Source organism: Sander vitreus, chromosome 1, assembly GCF_031162955.1.
Source record: "Sander vitreus isolate 19-12246 chromosome 1, sanVit1, whole genome shotgun sequence".
Classification (NCBI taxonomy): Eukaryota; Metazoa; Chordata; class Actinopteri; order Perciformes; family Percidae; genus Sander; species Sander vitreus.
In genome coordinates this window covers 28,899,813-28,913,348 of record NC_135855.1, presented here as the reverse complement: position 1 = coordinate 28,913,348, position 13,536 = coordinate 28,899,813, and the positions used below count along the sequence as shown (strand labels likewise).

Sequence of the window (13,536 nt, the reverse complement as noted above, 5' to 3'; positions counted from 1 at the left end):
CATTATCACTGGAGAGAGAGGATCATCACTATTCAGCCACTGTGGACACATGTGATGACTTAGATCCATGTAGAACTAGCAGTAAAAATGGTGCAAACCACTGTAGCAGTAAAGATGCAAGCACTATAAGCAATGCAAGTACCTGTAGTGTAAATACAGGTGACTACAGGCAAGTAACTCATCTGACACCTGAGGATTTGATTCAAAATATCCCTTGCACTGCTGAAGGGCATGTGGTATCTGGAGAGGACAAAGAGGTGCAAAATGATCCATTTTATTCAGCTTATTCAGATTGCATAGAGGAGGAGCTAGAGAAGACACATGAGGACAGGAGGAGCTTGACTTTACCGTGCACTGCTGAGGTTCAAGAGGAAGAGATGAGCAGAGCAGAGAAGAAGCAGCGACTATGTTTAACAGTGAAAAGTAAAGCAGAGGAGAAGGAAACTAATAGAAAAGAGGAAGACAAGAGGAAGACCCGTCTCTCTCCCCTTCTTTGTCTCTCGGCCTCCCACATTAGGGAAAATGTTCAATCATCCTCTTCCTCATCCCCGCATCCGTGCTGTGGAGCAGTGCCTGTCATTCGTCACAGCAGTAGAGCAGCTATGCTCCATCTGGCAGAAGTGTCTCCAATGCCTCCTCACCATCCAGTATCCCAGGCCTCATGCAGCTCCAACAGGGCCCCTGACTCACCATCAGGAAGCACAGACAGTGACAGCATTGTTGAAGGTATTACCGCTACACACAAAAATCACTATGGGGAACAGAATAATTATTACAGATACAATAAAGAACACATTGGGACACATAATTGGGATCATAAGGATAGTTCAAATCAATCTCACATCCTAAAACAGGATTACAACACCAGCAATACAGATCCTTTCATAGAACAGAATGATGAACATATGAGCAATGGATTATCCCACATTACAGATCATAATGATCACCATGCTTATTGTGATTCATTTCAGATTAAGAATCACACAAAACATCTTAGAGATGATTTAGTGCCACAGAAGGAGGATAGCAGCAATTTCGCAAGAGGATTGCAGTATAAACCTGATATCAGTTTTGATGATTTTACCTCCAAACATCCGCGACTGGATTGTTCTGATTGCCAAAATGTCTGGATGGCAACTGCAGCAGAGGAACAGTACATTCGCTCACAAGATACAAGCGCTGTAGTTTCACTTCCTGTACAGGACTCAAACACAGGAAGTGACTCTCACTCTGAAGATTTGTGTTCCCAGGGAGAAACAAAAGAGGAATACAGTTACTCAAGGTGTCCAGCTGTAACAGATAGAGCACAGCCACTAGACAGCCACTATAACCTCTATGGACCCAAGGCGGATTGGTACCCAAACTTGCATCGAGCTGAAAGGAGCACAACAGATGCTGCCTCTAGCCAGCATGAACATGACTCAGACAACAGAGACAGACCTATGATGGACAAAAGACACAGTGTTGATGTTTGTCGGCCAGTCTCCACCACTCCAGAATTATGTTTGGATAGTGTCACTGGTGATCTCTCTGGCATTGAACACTGTACATCTGTGGAAATCAGAAAGATGTCAGGCACTGAGCTCACAGAGCCACACTTAACTTTTACAATGTCTATGGCCCACAACACCACTGACCCTACGTACAGTGTTGTGGGCCCATCATACCGTGGACATCTTCAATACCACTGCCTACCACAGGAGGAAACATACTTATCACACAGATACTCTGGTCGCAAACACAACCAACCGAGCCACCCTGATTATTCAGACCATTCCAGTGATGAGGGGGAGATTAGTACCTTTGCCAGTCCAGGTTACAGTCCTCTGAGGCAGCAGTTTGCTACAGGAACTACAGACCAGATTCTACTGCTGGACATTAATGCCACACCTGCTGAGTTGCTAGTTGCTAATGCGATCCACCAAAAGGAAACATTTGGAAATGGGTTTGGGAATAATGATAGAGAGCAATGGACTGAAGCAACATCTGTAGCATGTGTTGATACTAAATATCGGGTTGGAGAAACAAATGAAGAAAGAAAATCTGCTGGTAAAGACCAAAGCAGGCCAGGAGCTGAGGTTATACATAAAGCTGGGGTTGAGGAGGGGGTTTCCAACCCTAAACATGGTCAGAGCCAGACCCCTACCTTGGCAGTCTGTTCACCTACTGGTGTGCAAGACTCTATACAAGCCTCAATGTCATCTACCTTGTCTATCTGCATACCTCCTACCCTGGCAGCCAGTATGGCAACAAATATATCAGTTCACCTGCCAAACCCTGTTCACCATCCTTTCAAGTGCTCTCTGTGCCACCGTGCCTTCAGCCAGCGAGGCTCTCTAAATAGACACGTGCGGAGCCACCTTGGCGTACGGCCCTTCCCCTGCCCCCGCTGCCCTATGACCTTTTCACGCCAGTACCGTGTCACAGAGCACATGCGTGTTCACCAGCGGTGTGTCCTCGGGAGTGATCTTCAACAGCCCCCTGCTTCTTCAATTTGAAACAACAAGGAGAAGCCTCAAAATTGAAATGCATTGTCCTGTCATTAAAGGACGGTACTATTCAAATGTATTGGTTTGTTTTCAATAGTTCAGGATGATGAGAATTTTCTTTCATATTTTGCAAATATATGGAAGACAATTAGTCAAATGAGATAAAAGTCCTGACATTAATTTCAGAATGTGTTAATATCTTTGCACTCAAGGGTCATAAAGCTGCAGTGCTATGACAATTGGCCATTCCAAATAACGAGTAAAAGGGAAAAAGAGGCAAAAGAGTAAATAAATAAATTATTGAAAGCACCTATAATCAATATTTCGATGTTAGCCATGACACCACAGATGACTATCACCCAACGCTTCCCTTACATCTACAGAGCTTTTAAATGTCTTTTCAGCTCTACAAATCTACTACCTGCCCAGCAACATCAGACAAACAAAGTTAGCTGCAAGATGGTGACCATAGTGTAGCATTAAGCAGCTACAGAGCCATTTCCATCTGAGACTGAATAAATGCTTAAAGCAGCTTGAATTGACTTTTTCTGTTTTTACATTAACACTGTATGAAATGACAATGTGAAAACAATGTGACAATGTAAAAGGGGTCGCTCGTAGTGAAGAACCTGCAAAGAATTATCACCTGAATTTGCAGCTGCCCTTTATAGTGAGAACAAAGTTAGTAATATTTCCAAGAAGATGGGACCAAAAACAGAGCTAAAAGAGAGTGAATGTTGGACTCACAATCTCCAGCTAATAGACATGCCAATGTTGTGTTCACAACTTGTTTCCGTTGCATCCAAGTGGCCGAAAAATCTGTTATTGCAGGATTATCTTGCTCCTTATCCGCCTGTTGTGTAAATAAGCAAAAGTTTGCTAACACGTTAGCCATACAGTATAACATGAAAGGTGATGATATTTGATTGTATTCACAGCTTGTTTTCGCGGCCCTCAAGTGAAAAGAAATCTGTTAAAGATGATGTATTTCTGATTGTTGATTATCCTCCCCTAGAGTGCAGCAGTAGAGGTATAAACAATGATAGACACAATGATCCCTAATTCTGAGTCACAGGCCGAAACAAAACTTTGCAAAGTTATGACCAGAGTCACTTCAGCAGCAGTGTCCTCATTTATGATTATAGTGGCCTGAGGGTAGAAGCTCCTCCTGACCCTCTGAGTGCTAACATCTAGCTTTTTGGGACCAGGCTATTTCCGTGAACAAAAGCATTTAAGTGTTTGAGTTTGCTAAAATGTAACATCTCCAGTCTCTCTTTCTTCATCAGTTGGCACTGCATTGTAATTGATCATGAGGTTATCTTTGGCAGACAACATACTATTAGAAATGAGTTACTTTTTGTATTGCATGTCGAACAGTTACAAAGGTTTTGTAAAAGAGTTGCCTCTCACGTATCATTATTGTGACTCATATTCCCTGTTTAGAGTATGTATAGAATGTCAATCTTCAATTCTTTGTTTTTATATAATAATAATGTAATGTTGTGATACTCAAATAAGGAACATTTAGCAGCGTTTTCATTCCTTTATTTATGCATGTCATTTTGTCCTTTGTTCATGGGATGTGGGGTGTGTAATCTAGAAGAGATTCAAATTAGAGATTATTTACAGCTGCTGATATATAGTTTTGTCTGATTTGTGTATGTAATGAATCATGTTTTTGATCAATGTTTTTGTTTTTCCAGTTTTCAGATTTTCACGACAACACTTACAAATACAATCTGAACCACCTAAACACAATGTGTTGGATTTGTTATGTCATTCGGTATTCAACGTTTTATTCATCAAAACCGTTCCCACTTATGATCCTTGTGTACACATTTTTAAGACATTACAATACGTTTTACATATTCTTAGGTGTAGCCTGTTTTGCCTTTGTTTTGGTAAATTGATCCAAAATCAAAAAGTAACCCAAAATGCTTTTTGCAAATGTATGGTGACAGTTACACAGGAAGGGTGCAAACATGCCATGTTTTGAATAACATTACACTTCCTGTTCATATCACAACATATACTGTACAAGTGATATGGCTGTCTTACATGCTCTCTTTTGTAAGTAATGACAGTGCGCTGGGTGTCATAGTTTTTATATTTAATTGCTGCTGGAACATGAGCTGACATTGTAAAAAATATATAAAAATAAAGTGTCATGGGCAGCCATGAGGTTCTGTGCATGTTCTGCCAAATGTCTTCTGTAAGGGACAGAAAGGTGCTCTGACAGTCTTCTTCTGTATTCAACAATTTAGATTTACAAGAGGTTCGTGGCTAAAGTTGTTGACATTACATTTTCAATTTTTGAATAAAAAAACTCTCTTTTAATAAAATGTTTCAGAGTTAATATCTTCAAAACGCAATGAGATATCAACAACAGCTTTTGATGACTTTTGAAAAGCTTGGTCCAATAATGATCCACAGAAAATGTGGTACTTCAAACCTATGATTAGGGAGTTCAAATTATTATTAAAGTCCTTTAATTATAGCGCGCCCATCGGGCTGATTATGGTCATATTTCATCTAGTCTCGCTTTGCACCTATGGCTTTGCCAGACCCTCCTCCAAAGCGCGCTGAAGGAGGGTCTGGCTACTCAACATAGCATTCGGGGATGGGAGGAAAGTGTGCTCTGGTTTAATGGCATTTCTTTAAACCAATCAGAATCGTCATGGGCGGTGCTAAACTAGTTAATTAGTTAATAGTCGTGCGAGAGAAAACTCAGATTGGACAGATAGTCTAGCTAGCTGTCTCAATTTACCCTGCAGAGATCGGAGGAGCAGTCAACCATAGTCCTCATAAATCCCCCGAATTTAAAATTCCAACACAAAGAAAGCGGAAGGAAATGAAAAATACATGCATCCGGTGGAATTTCCTGCGGCACCGGAGCAATCCCGGAAGTGGAACGTCAAGGATATAGACTATATTTCATATAACAAATTCCAATCATTGGTGAAAGTGTCTTGTGTTTATGATGTACCATCTCATGGAAATTTGCACAAACATTTCTAAATAAAAATAAAAAATCAGCACAAAAACAATTCGGGCTTGAACCATTAAGGTCATGCTGGCAAAGAATAACAGCCTGTCAACCCCAAAGTTGTTCTTATTATGGTAATATGACTAATCTGTCAAGCATTAGTAAATTATTAATGAACTTTCCTTTCTACGGGGGTTGCCTTATCCAAACATGGCGCTTGCTTACTGTAACAACAGAACCAGCAAAAAAAGCTTAACTCAGCCTGCCTTTGACTAATTTGAATGTTTTGAGAAATTAAAATATCCCACACAGTTTTCTTTAATTATCTCAGAGGGACGTTTGTTTTACCCGGACCTTTGTCCTGTGATGTAGAAGTGCAAACAGAATGTGCTGCCAGTCAGCCAATGCCAGACTGCAGAATAAGAAGCAGCTAATTGTCGACGCAGTGGGGAAAGTTCAATGCCATCTTCCTGTTGAATCTGGTGGCAAATGTTCAAAAGAGGGAAATATAGTGCTCACATGGTGCTGGAAGTAGTAATAGATCACAGAAACACCACAAGACAATACATATAGTTATATTCATATTATCTGTATTACATTAATATACAACATCAAAAAATTGTAGTTACCAGTGGTCAGTAGTTAGAAATTATATATGCTTGGCTATGTTTGTGTGCTTTATATTTCTTCACTCGGCTCAATTTATCACACTTTAGACCTTCCTCTTGTGCTTGTTATTCAACTGGTATTTCAGCCGGCACAGTCATCACTACAATGGCCTAAAGAGAAGAGAAAGAAGAGAACATTAATAGTTGACTTAACTGATCCTTACTCACCTTGTAATTTTCCATTATCTTGGGTGTGGGACATGTGCAGCTCTTTGCACAGTCTGTAATGTGTGTGAAGTAGTTTAAGTTATGTTTTTTTACCTGGCTCTTGGTGGAACGCAGGGAAGCCCCAGCCAGACATGACATTACAATGAAAATAATTGCTCCCACAATACTGTGAACCAGGAAGATCAGATCCATAGACAGTTCCATGTTCTGGAAAAACACACGTTCACACATGAGAAATGCATAAAGAAACACAACTGATATCCATGCTGTGGTGTGGACCAAATTGAAATGTAGGGATGACCAGAGTGGTTATTATTAAGCCCATTATTGACATTTGTTTGTGTTCATTCTGCTTTCTGTATTTCAGTTCCTTTTTTAAATTTAATTACAGCTATTTTTTTCACCCCAAAAATATTTGTTTTCATTTCATAACACAACTTTTAATCCCAAAGTCTTTGTCTGTCAATCAAGCCAAACAGGGCAGCGCAGGTTATGTAACTGCCTCTGCAGAAGACTGTGTGATGAAAATTGGTTTCTGCGATCAAAAAGTCATTGGGAAATTCATATTATATTTATTTTATGTCTTATTTATTTTATTAATATCAAACACTTTGGGACTCTGTTAATAATGATGCAACTTAATAAATAATGAGATACAGGCGTGATGCCAATCCTGGATGCCAATTAGGTTATGTTTTACCACGTGAAGAAAATAATTGAATCAACTGTAAATATGTTTAATGGGGTAACAGCAAGCATATAGCATATATCTATATATATTTTATACAATAGGTGCTATGACCCAACATTTAAAATGTATTGTGTTATGTTTGTCAGTCTTCAAGAGTCACAAAATCTGAAAAGCTGACCATTTGAGGCTGTATGTTGTTTTTAAGATTGTTCAATATCATGTAAAACTAAAACGTTCCTTAGATTTGGGATCAATATGATAATGCAACCAGCAACAAATCAAAAATTGATAAAAGAAATAATAATCACCTGATATGACGAGTTACTGTGGTAGCTGTATCTAATTACGGAGGGCACTATGCCCAAGAGAGTCCAACATGCCCCCAGTATGGTCACAATACTCAGAGCCAACGAAATGGTTACCTAGATGTAGACACCAGTAAAGATGAAGGACAAACAGACAGAAACTTACAAATGTTTGTAAAAGTTATATATATATATATATATATATATATATACAGTATATGGACAACATGGAGAACCCTGCAAAGAGCCATAAAATAAATTATCTGCAATATTTGTTCATTTACAATATTTACAGGCCTCTCTTGATCCTTTAAATAGATTGTTCTAACTTGCCAGTATTGCTTCAAAATATGACAATAGAGCTTACGGTTTTCTTTGTTGGGCTGTGGTCTGTCAGAATATACATGATCCCAGATATGATGAACTACAATGAGAAGGAAAAAAACATTTATTGTATCCCTTTAATAATTTGGGATACCACAGGGCTGCATTAGTTTGTAATTATTAAATATGTTAGCAAAAACACAGCCTATCATTGGGGCTTAACTACTGAAGGGAGCTCAAATGAATATCAGCCCTTGATCAAATCCTGTCAAAACTAGATTTGTGTTAGTTTCTGTTTAGTAAATAAATGATTCCATAAGTTGCAATGATCCACTGATGAATCTCTTGTTGTGCTACCAACCAGTATTCCCATCAAGAAGCCAGGCCGGATGGCTGTCCATATGAATGAACTAAAGTAGTCTGGTATGATCGCTATGGAAACGGTGAAGAAAGACGAGCCCATGACCAGCACGATGATCTAAGAGAAAACAACTTCAATCATCAGCTCATCACCTCTGTTTTATTTGAATATGTATTGTCTGTAACACAGACTCATTAGGCCTGATTCTTAAATCTTTGACTTTGCAAAATACTGTGTTACATCATAATCAATAAGTATTTAGGTGTTGGCGCATGTGTGTGTGTGTGTGTGTGTGTGTGTGTGTCTCACGCCAATAATCTTGGGTTGCCCCTTCAAGAAGCGGTGTAAAGGTTTGCTGCCTCCCACTGTGGTGCTTTGAAGACTTGCATTATTTCCACCTGGTTCACTCACACAGTAGAGCTCAGCAGACATCTTGGGGACAAATAGATTGAAAATATTAATATGTAGGGAGTCAAGTCTGACTGACATTTATATTCTGCCAATCGATTCTGGTTCTTATCCATGATTTAGGGAAATGTTTTTTCAGGCAGATGATATTTCCTCCCTAGGAAGGAGCTATATTTTATGGTCAGGGCCCCTGACGCTATGGGCCCCTGTGCCTGTGCCCGGTAGGCTCGTTCAGTATCCATCCATGTGCATCACAGCTGTATTTTGTAAAGCTTTAGTAACCTTTTTGTGGGGGCATTGAATGACATGAAACCTGAAATGTAAATGAAAGTGCAATAAATCCAAGAATTTGCTGATGAAAAGTAACTTTCAGGAATCGATAAGCATGTTTCTTTACAAAGTGACAAATTCGATTTTTATTTATAATTTGAACCAGCAAGATCTGCTCTGAACCCTAAATCAAATTGGGTACACTGTATCTGTTTTATTCATATTTTAATTGCCTACATTTAAATCAGCCTGTTTAGTTTAAAAATACATTTGCTTTCTTTATGCTTAAATAGGGCCTATATATTGCAAAGTCCAATGTCAAAATCACAAAAGTCACACATGTATGTTATTGACTTAAAAAGCGTTCAAGCTCTGACAGCAGGCCAATGGCTAAGACTCATGGGATGTGTCGTTGAACAAAATACACGTCATGTTTAATCTTTAAAAAAAAATACCTTTAAAATAACAACGTGTTAAAAATGTAACTTTCCAGTGCAGCAGTAAATACAAGATTAGAACAACGACAAAATACCCCCAGAAACATAGTTCAAGCTTAACACCTACGGTCGGAGTAGATTTAGACACCGCACAACATGCTAGTAACAGGAAAAGGTTTGGGATTTAAGCGGTCTGCCTGTATGTTAGATATCTCCAACATGTCGGACTAATGTTGACATCAAGCAAAGCTGATAATCATGTAAGTTAGGCCTACTAAGTAAACAACACACATTTGTCTCGAAAGAAGTTTGTCCTCCACTCCTCTGAAGTTGCAGAGATGAAAACGTTTTGTAGTAATGCGATGTGAATTTAAACTAACTTTTTACATAATAATGTAACGTGGACACGAGTTGTATTTAAGTGTCAAATCCCAGACGAACTTGTTACGAACAACAACATCTGTTAGAGAACAAAATGAGAGCCAGACCTTGTGTAGTCCCGTGGTCGCTGCTGTAGTTCAGTCTTGTAAAGACTCACATCACGTTCACATCTGGAGCAGCCGAGCAACGTGAAGGGGAATTGCTAAACGATCGGTTCATTTTGAACACAACCAGTAGCCTATGTTTATGGGCTTGTTGTAACTCATGATTGAGAGGGTTTACAATTGTTTTTCTTGTAGATTAACTTCATTTGCTGTATTGTTTTAGGTCATAAATAATATAAAATCTGACTGTTAGTAATTGTTTAGCGTTGCAGAGTGATTTGCTGTGGTGAATCACAGAGTGAAATGATGGCGTTCCTATTAGTGGGTAAAGCTGAATATTATGAATCTGCTGATTCAAGCTGTTTCAGTTTAATTCAGTTCAGTTAAAATAAAATTTAGTAATGGCCTATTTGGCCCTCCACTATTTCTAAATTAAGCTTTGCATCATCATTCAAATGCGGATTATTATGTAGGCCTAAGTGAACAGATATTTACCAACCTCGATAGAGATCTTTGTCACTTAAAGGTTCTCACATTGCCAGACCTTCCTTCACAGCGCTGCGGAGGAGGGTCTGGCTAGTCCACACAGCATTCTGGGATGGGAGAAAAACGTGATTTATTGGCATTTATTTAAACCAATCACAATTGTCTTGGGCGCCGCTAAGTGCTGCACGAAGCAATGGCACCTCTGCAAAATAGCCTCAGGAAGGAACGTGTTTAGGTGGAACGTGTACGTTCAAAGGTTGTTTTAGACGTGCAACAGAAAACTCAGATTCAACAGATAGTCTAGCTAGCTGTCTGGATTTACCCTGCAGAGATCGGAGAATCGCCCAGAGTTTAAAATGTCAACACAAAGAAACTGGAAGGTAATGGACATCTGGCCTAAATCAGGGACATCTGGCCTAAATCAGGGACATCCGGCGGAATTTCCTGCGGCACTGGAGCAATGCCACTGAGACGACCGATGCTGTTGTTTTTCGTGTGTCAATCAAGCTGTCCCTTTATGTTTACTTTTACACACAACCTAAAATGATTTGTACTATATTAAGTAAATAGTTAACCGTTAGTAGTATCCAGTGCTGTATTTTGTAGAATAGAAAAGAAACTCTGTTAATTACAGTGGGGGCCGAAGCATTTTTATAGAAACAAAAAACCAACAACATGAGTAACTCTTGCTTTACCAGTCCGAAAATGTTTGACTCCCGAAAGAGAGCCCCAATTTCCTTTACTCATGGGGAGGGTGTGTGTGTGTGTGTGTGTGTGTGTGTGTGTGTGTGTGTGTGTGTGTGTGTGTGTGTGGTGTGTTGATCCATTCACATAGGAAATGGAGAAGTAGAAGGATTGTGAAGAAATAGTTTGAGAGAGAAGGAAAGAGAGACACGGTTTCCTGTGTTTCCAAATCTGACACAGCTGTATGCTTTTGTGTTTTTGCTCTATCCATGAAAAAGAATTGCGGTAAAAAGGGCAGAGTGGAAAGAAAAGATATATGTGAAGTATTTTAATAAAACATGTCAAGAAAGATTCAGTGTTTCCTTCTGCATTCAATATTGCACATTAATAAATGTACAAACGCATTAGCAGTATAGTATAGTAACAAAAGTGAAAAAAATACTCATGCAGAATGGAAGTGTAAACAAGAAGTGTAACACAAAGCAGCAATCACCGTTGAGTTTATTGAAAAATGTGTCCATTGTACAGATTTATTCAAACTACGTTGTTAACAATAGCTTGTACTGCACACTGCGGCTTAAACATAATCTTTACATGGGACAACAAACTGGAACAAGATCCATGTCAACACAGGGACAGACTGCATAACTGGTCAAGAGTTTTACTAGATCTTTCACAGAAAGAAGCAGATGATAATCATTAAACAGATTTACTTTAAAAGTTTGGGAAGAGCATTGTGTACATTGAGAAGAAAAACCATCTCTTACTTTTGACTTCCATATTTCATTGTACAATTAGAGATCTTTATGCTATAATTACAATACTACAAGGCAGAAGGATCTTTCTAGCATCAAATTAAGTGACCTCACACAGATCAGAGTGTGCTTTTGGCTTAAATAATTACAAGTGTACACATCTGTGCATGTTTGACCATACAAATAACTAATAAATACTGAAGCAATGTACATCCCTACAAAGGTGACAAGACAGTGATTGTTACATCCACGTAAATATGCATTTATAGCATTACCACACCATGCGTCCTCTGCCTCTTTTTTCTCTTACACAAATTACACTGTTCCCCAAAAGACGTGAACATCAACAGTTTTCGATTAAAGGTTAGTTCCTCATTAGTTTTCTTTTAGTCAAAATCAATCACAGTACAGCATCAGACATTTCTACCCTATGCATTAAGAGAATATAGCAGTATAACAGACTCAGACACAATGATTAAAACTCTGGAGGGACGTAGCAACATCATTTTTTTTTCTCCCTTTTCTTGAAGCTGTCAGGTATTCAAAACTGCAAAAAAACAAACAATTATCCAATTGTGTTTTAACATGAACTTTCATGTAAATAACCATCTTGATGCCAATGAGACGCCAAATGAAACAAAATGACATTAACGGCTGACATTATCAGGAAAGAGTCAAGTAATCCATCTAGCTGTCCTAAAATACTGCATGTTGATCTCTTGCTTTAGTGGTCATATGCTAAAACTGCCGCCTCTTAGTGCAGTGGGAGGCGGCTGGTTTGAGAAGAGGTTCATAATAAAGCTTAAAATGGCTATAAGTGCGTTTGAATGAGCAGCAGTAACACAGTATTACACAATACATCAGCTCTCAAAAGATTAGCAGTGCTTTTTTTTAGTTGACTTCATATGGTCACAAAAATGAATGTTATTCATTATTTACAGTGGTTTCCTCCATTTTAAGTTAGACATGTAGTAAAAATAAACAGACAGGCTTCCATCTCGCATAAATGCAGTACAGTAGATGTTATTTGATCAACGGATGAAAACATTTGATAACAAATGACAAAGAATATATGTGACGAGAACACCTTACGGTATTTATATATACTGCATAAATAAAAGTAAAAGTATCCTGATCTGTGCAGTAACAACTTTACAATACTTAAAATATATGAACATAGTCCTTTATGGGCTTCTAAAGTAATTACACTGATGAGCATTAGTCATGATAATAACATCCACTCTGAGTGATTTATATACTATCCCTGGTGTTATTTGCACATATAAAACAGACAATAAGAACAGACGGAAGTGATTGGCACTGTCCTGCATTTAACTTGAGTATTGTCACTGAACACAAGTTAGAAAAAGTGCCAGAGCCACATCTTTCACAGTAACACGGTCAGAAGAGCACACACATTTAGTTGAACCTGCAAAGTAGTTAGGCACAGAAAGATGACTGCATACACTATCTGTGCTATTTTTGCATGTTCTGGATAGTTTTATTGTAAGTAATGTAATGGGTGTTTCTGTTGCAAAGTGGTGTGCTGTATCTATTGCACTCAAGGTCAGAAAAGATTACTACAGCCACATACTGTATATAAAACTTCCACCAAGAGTCTCTTCTATTTGGTGAATTTATTGCATGCGATGGGTACAGTATTCTTTACTAAACAAGATTTAAAATAAAATGACCAAAAGGCTAATTTGAGATTTGAAAAGTTGAATTGCATATGTAATTTCTATTGTATTATCAATTGTAAAAACCAGTTGTGTAGGCAATGTGGAAGGGCTGCTTGTGTACAAATTCTGTGTGGTACAGCAAAATAATTTCCTATCTAATGTACATGGTGAGTGGACTGCACCCAATGCTTAGGTCAACTTGGGAGAGTTAATACTTTTAAGATACTTTTGTTTTGCATAGAATTCTGAGAAATAATGGTTATCAGGTGGATGACCAAATATTTACACCAAAGCAATATTGATGCAAAAAAATATGATAATAAATTTGACCCTCTTG

General features: G+C 38.5%; 1 protein-coding gene across 2 annotated transcripts; it reads right to left on the bottom strand.

Moving 5' to 3' along the window:
* Nucleotides 1–6,045: 6,045 nt before the first annotated feature.
* Nucleotides 6,046–9,701, bottom strand: LOC144518760 (uncharacterized). Of its 2 annotated transcripts, none has more exons than XM_078251671.1 (7): nt 9,596–9,701; nt 8,302–8,424; nt 7,993–8,109; nt 7,675–7,731; nt 7,311–7,424; nt 6,405–6,518; nt 6,046–6,254 (listed from the first exon to the last, which is right to left on the bottom strand). In XM_078251671.1, exons 2-7 carry the CDS (start codon nt 8,422–8,424, stop codon nt 6,210–6,212), a joined length of 570 nt encoding a protein of 189 aa, XP_078107797.1. In that variant the 5' UTR covers nt 9,596–9,701; the 3' UTR covers nt 6,046–6,209. The 2 variants fall into 2 exon arrangements, with proteins under 2 accessions (XP_078107797.1, XP_078107806.1); XM_078251680.1 differs by lacking the exon at nt 9,596–9,701 and adding an exon at nt 9,399–9,576.
* Between the last annotated feature and the right edge of the window lie 3,835 nt (nt 9,702–13,536).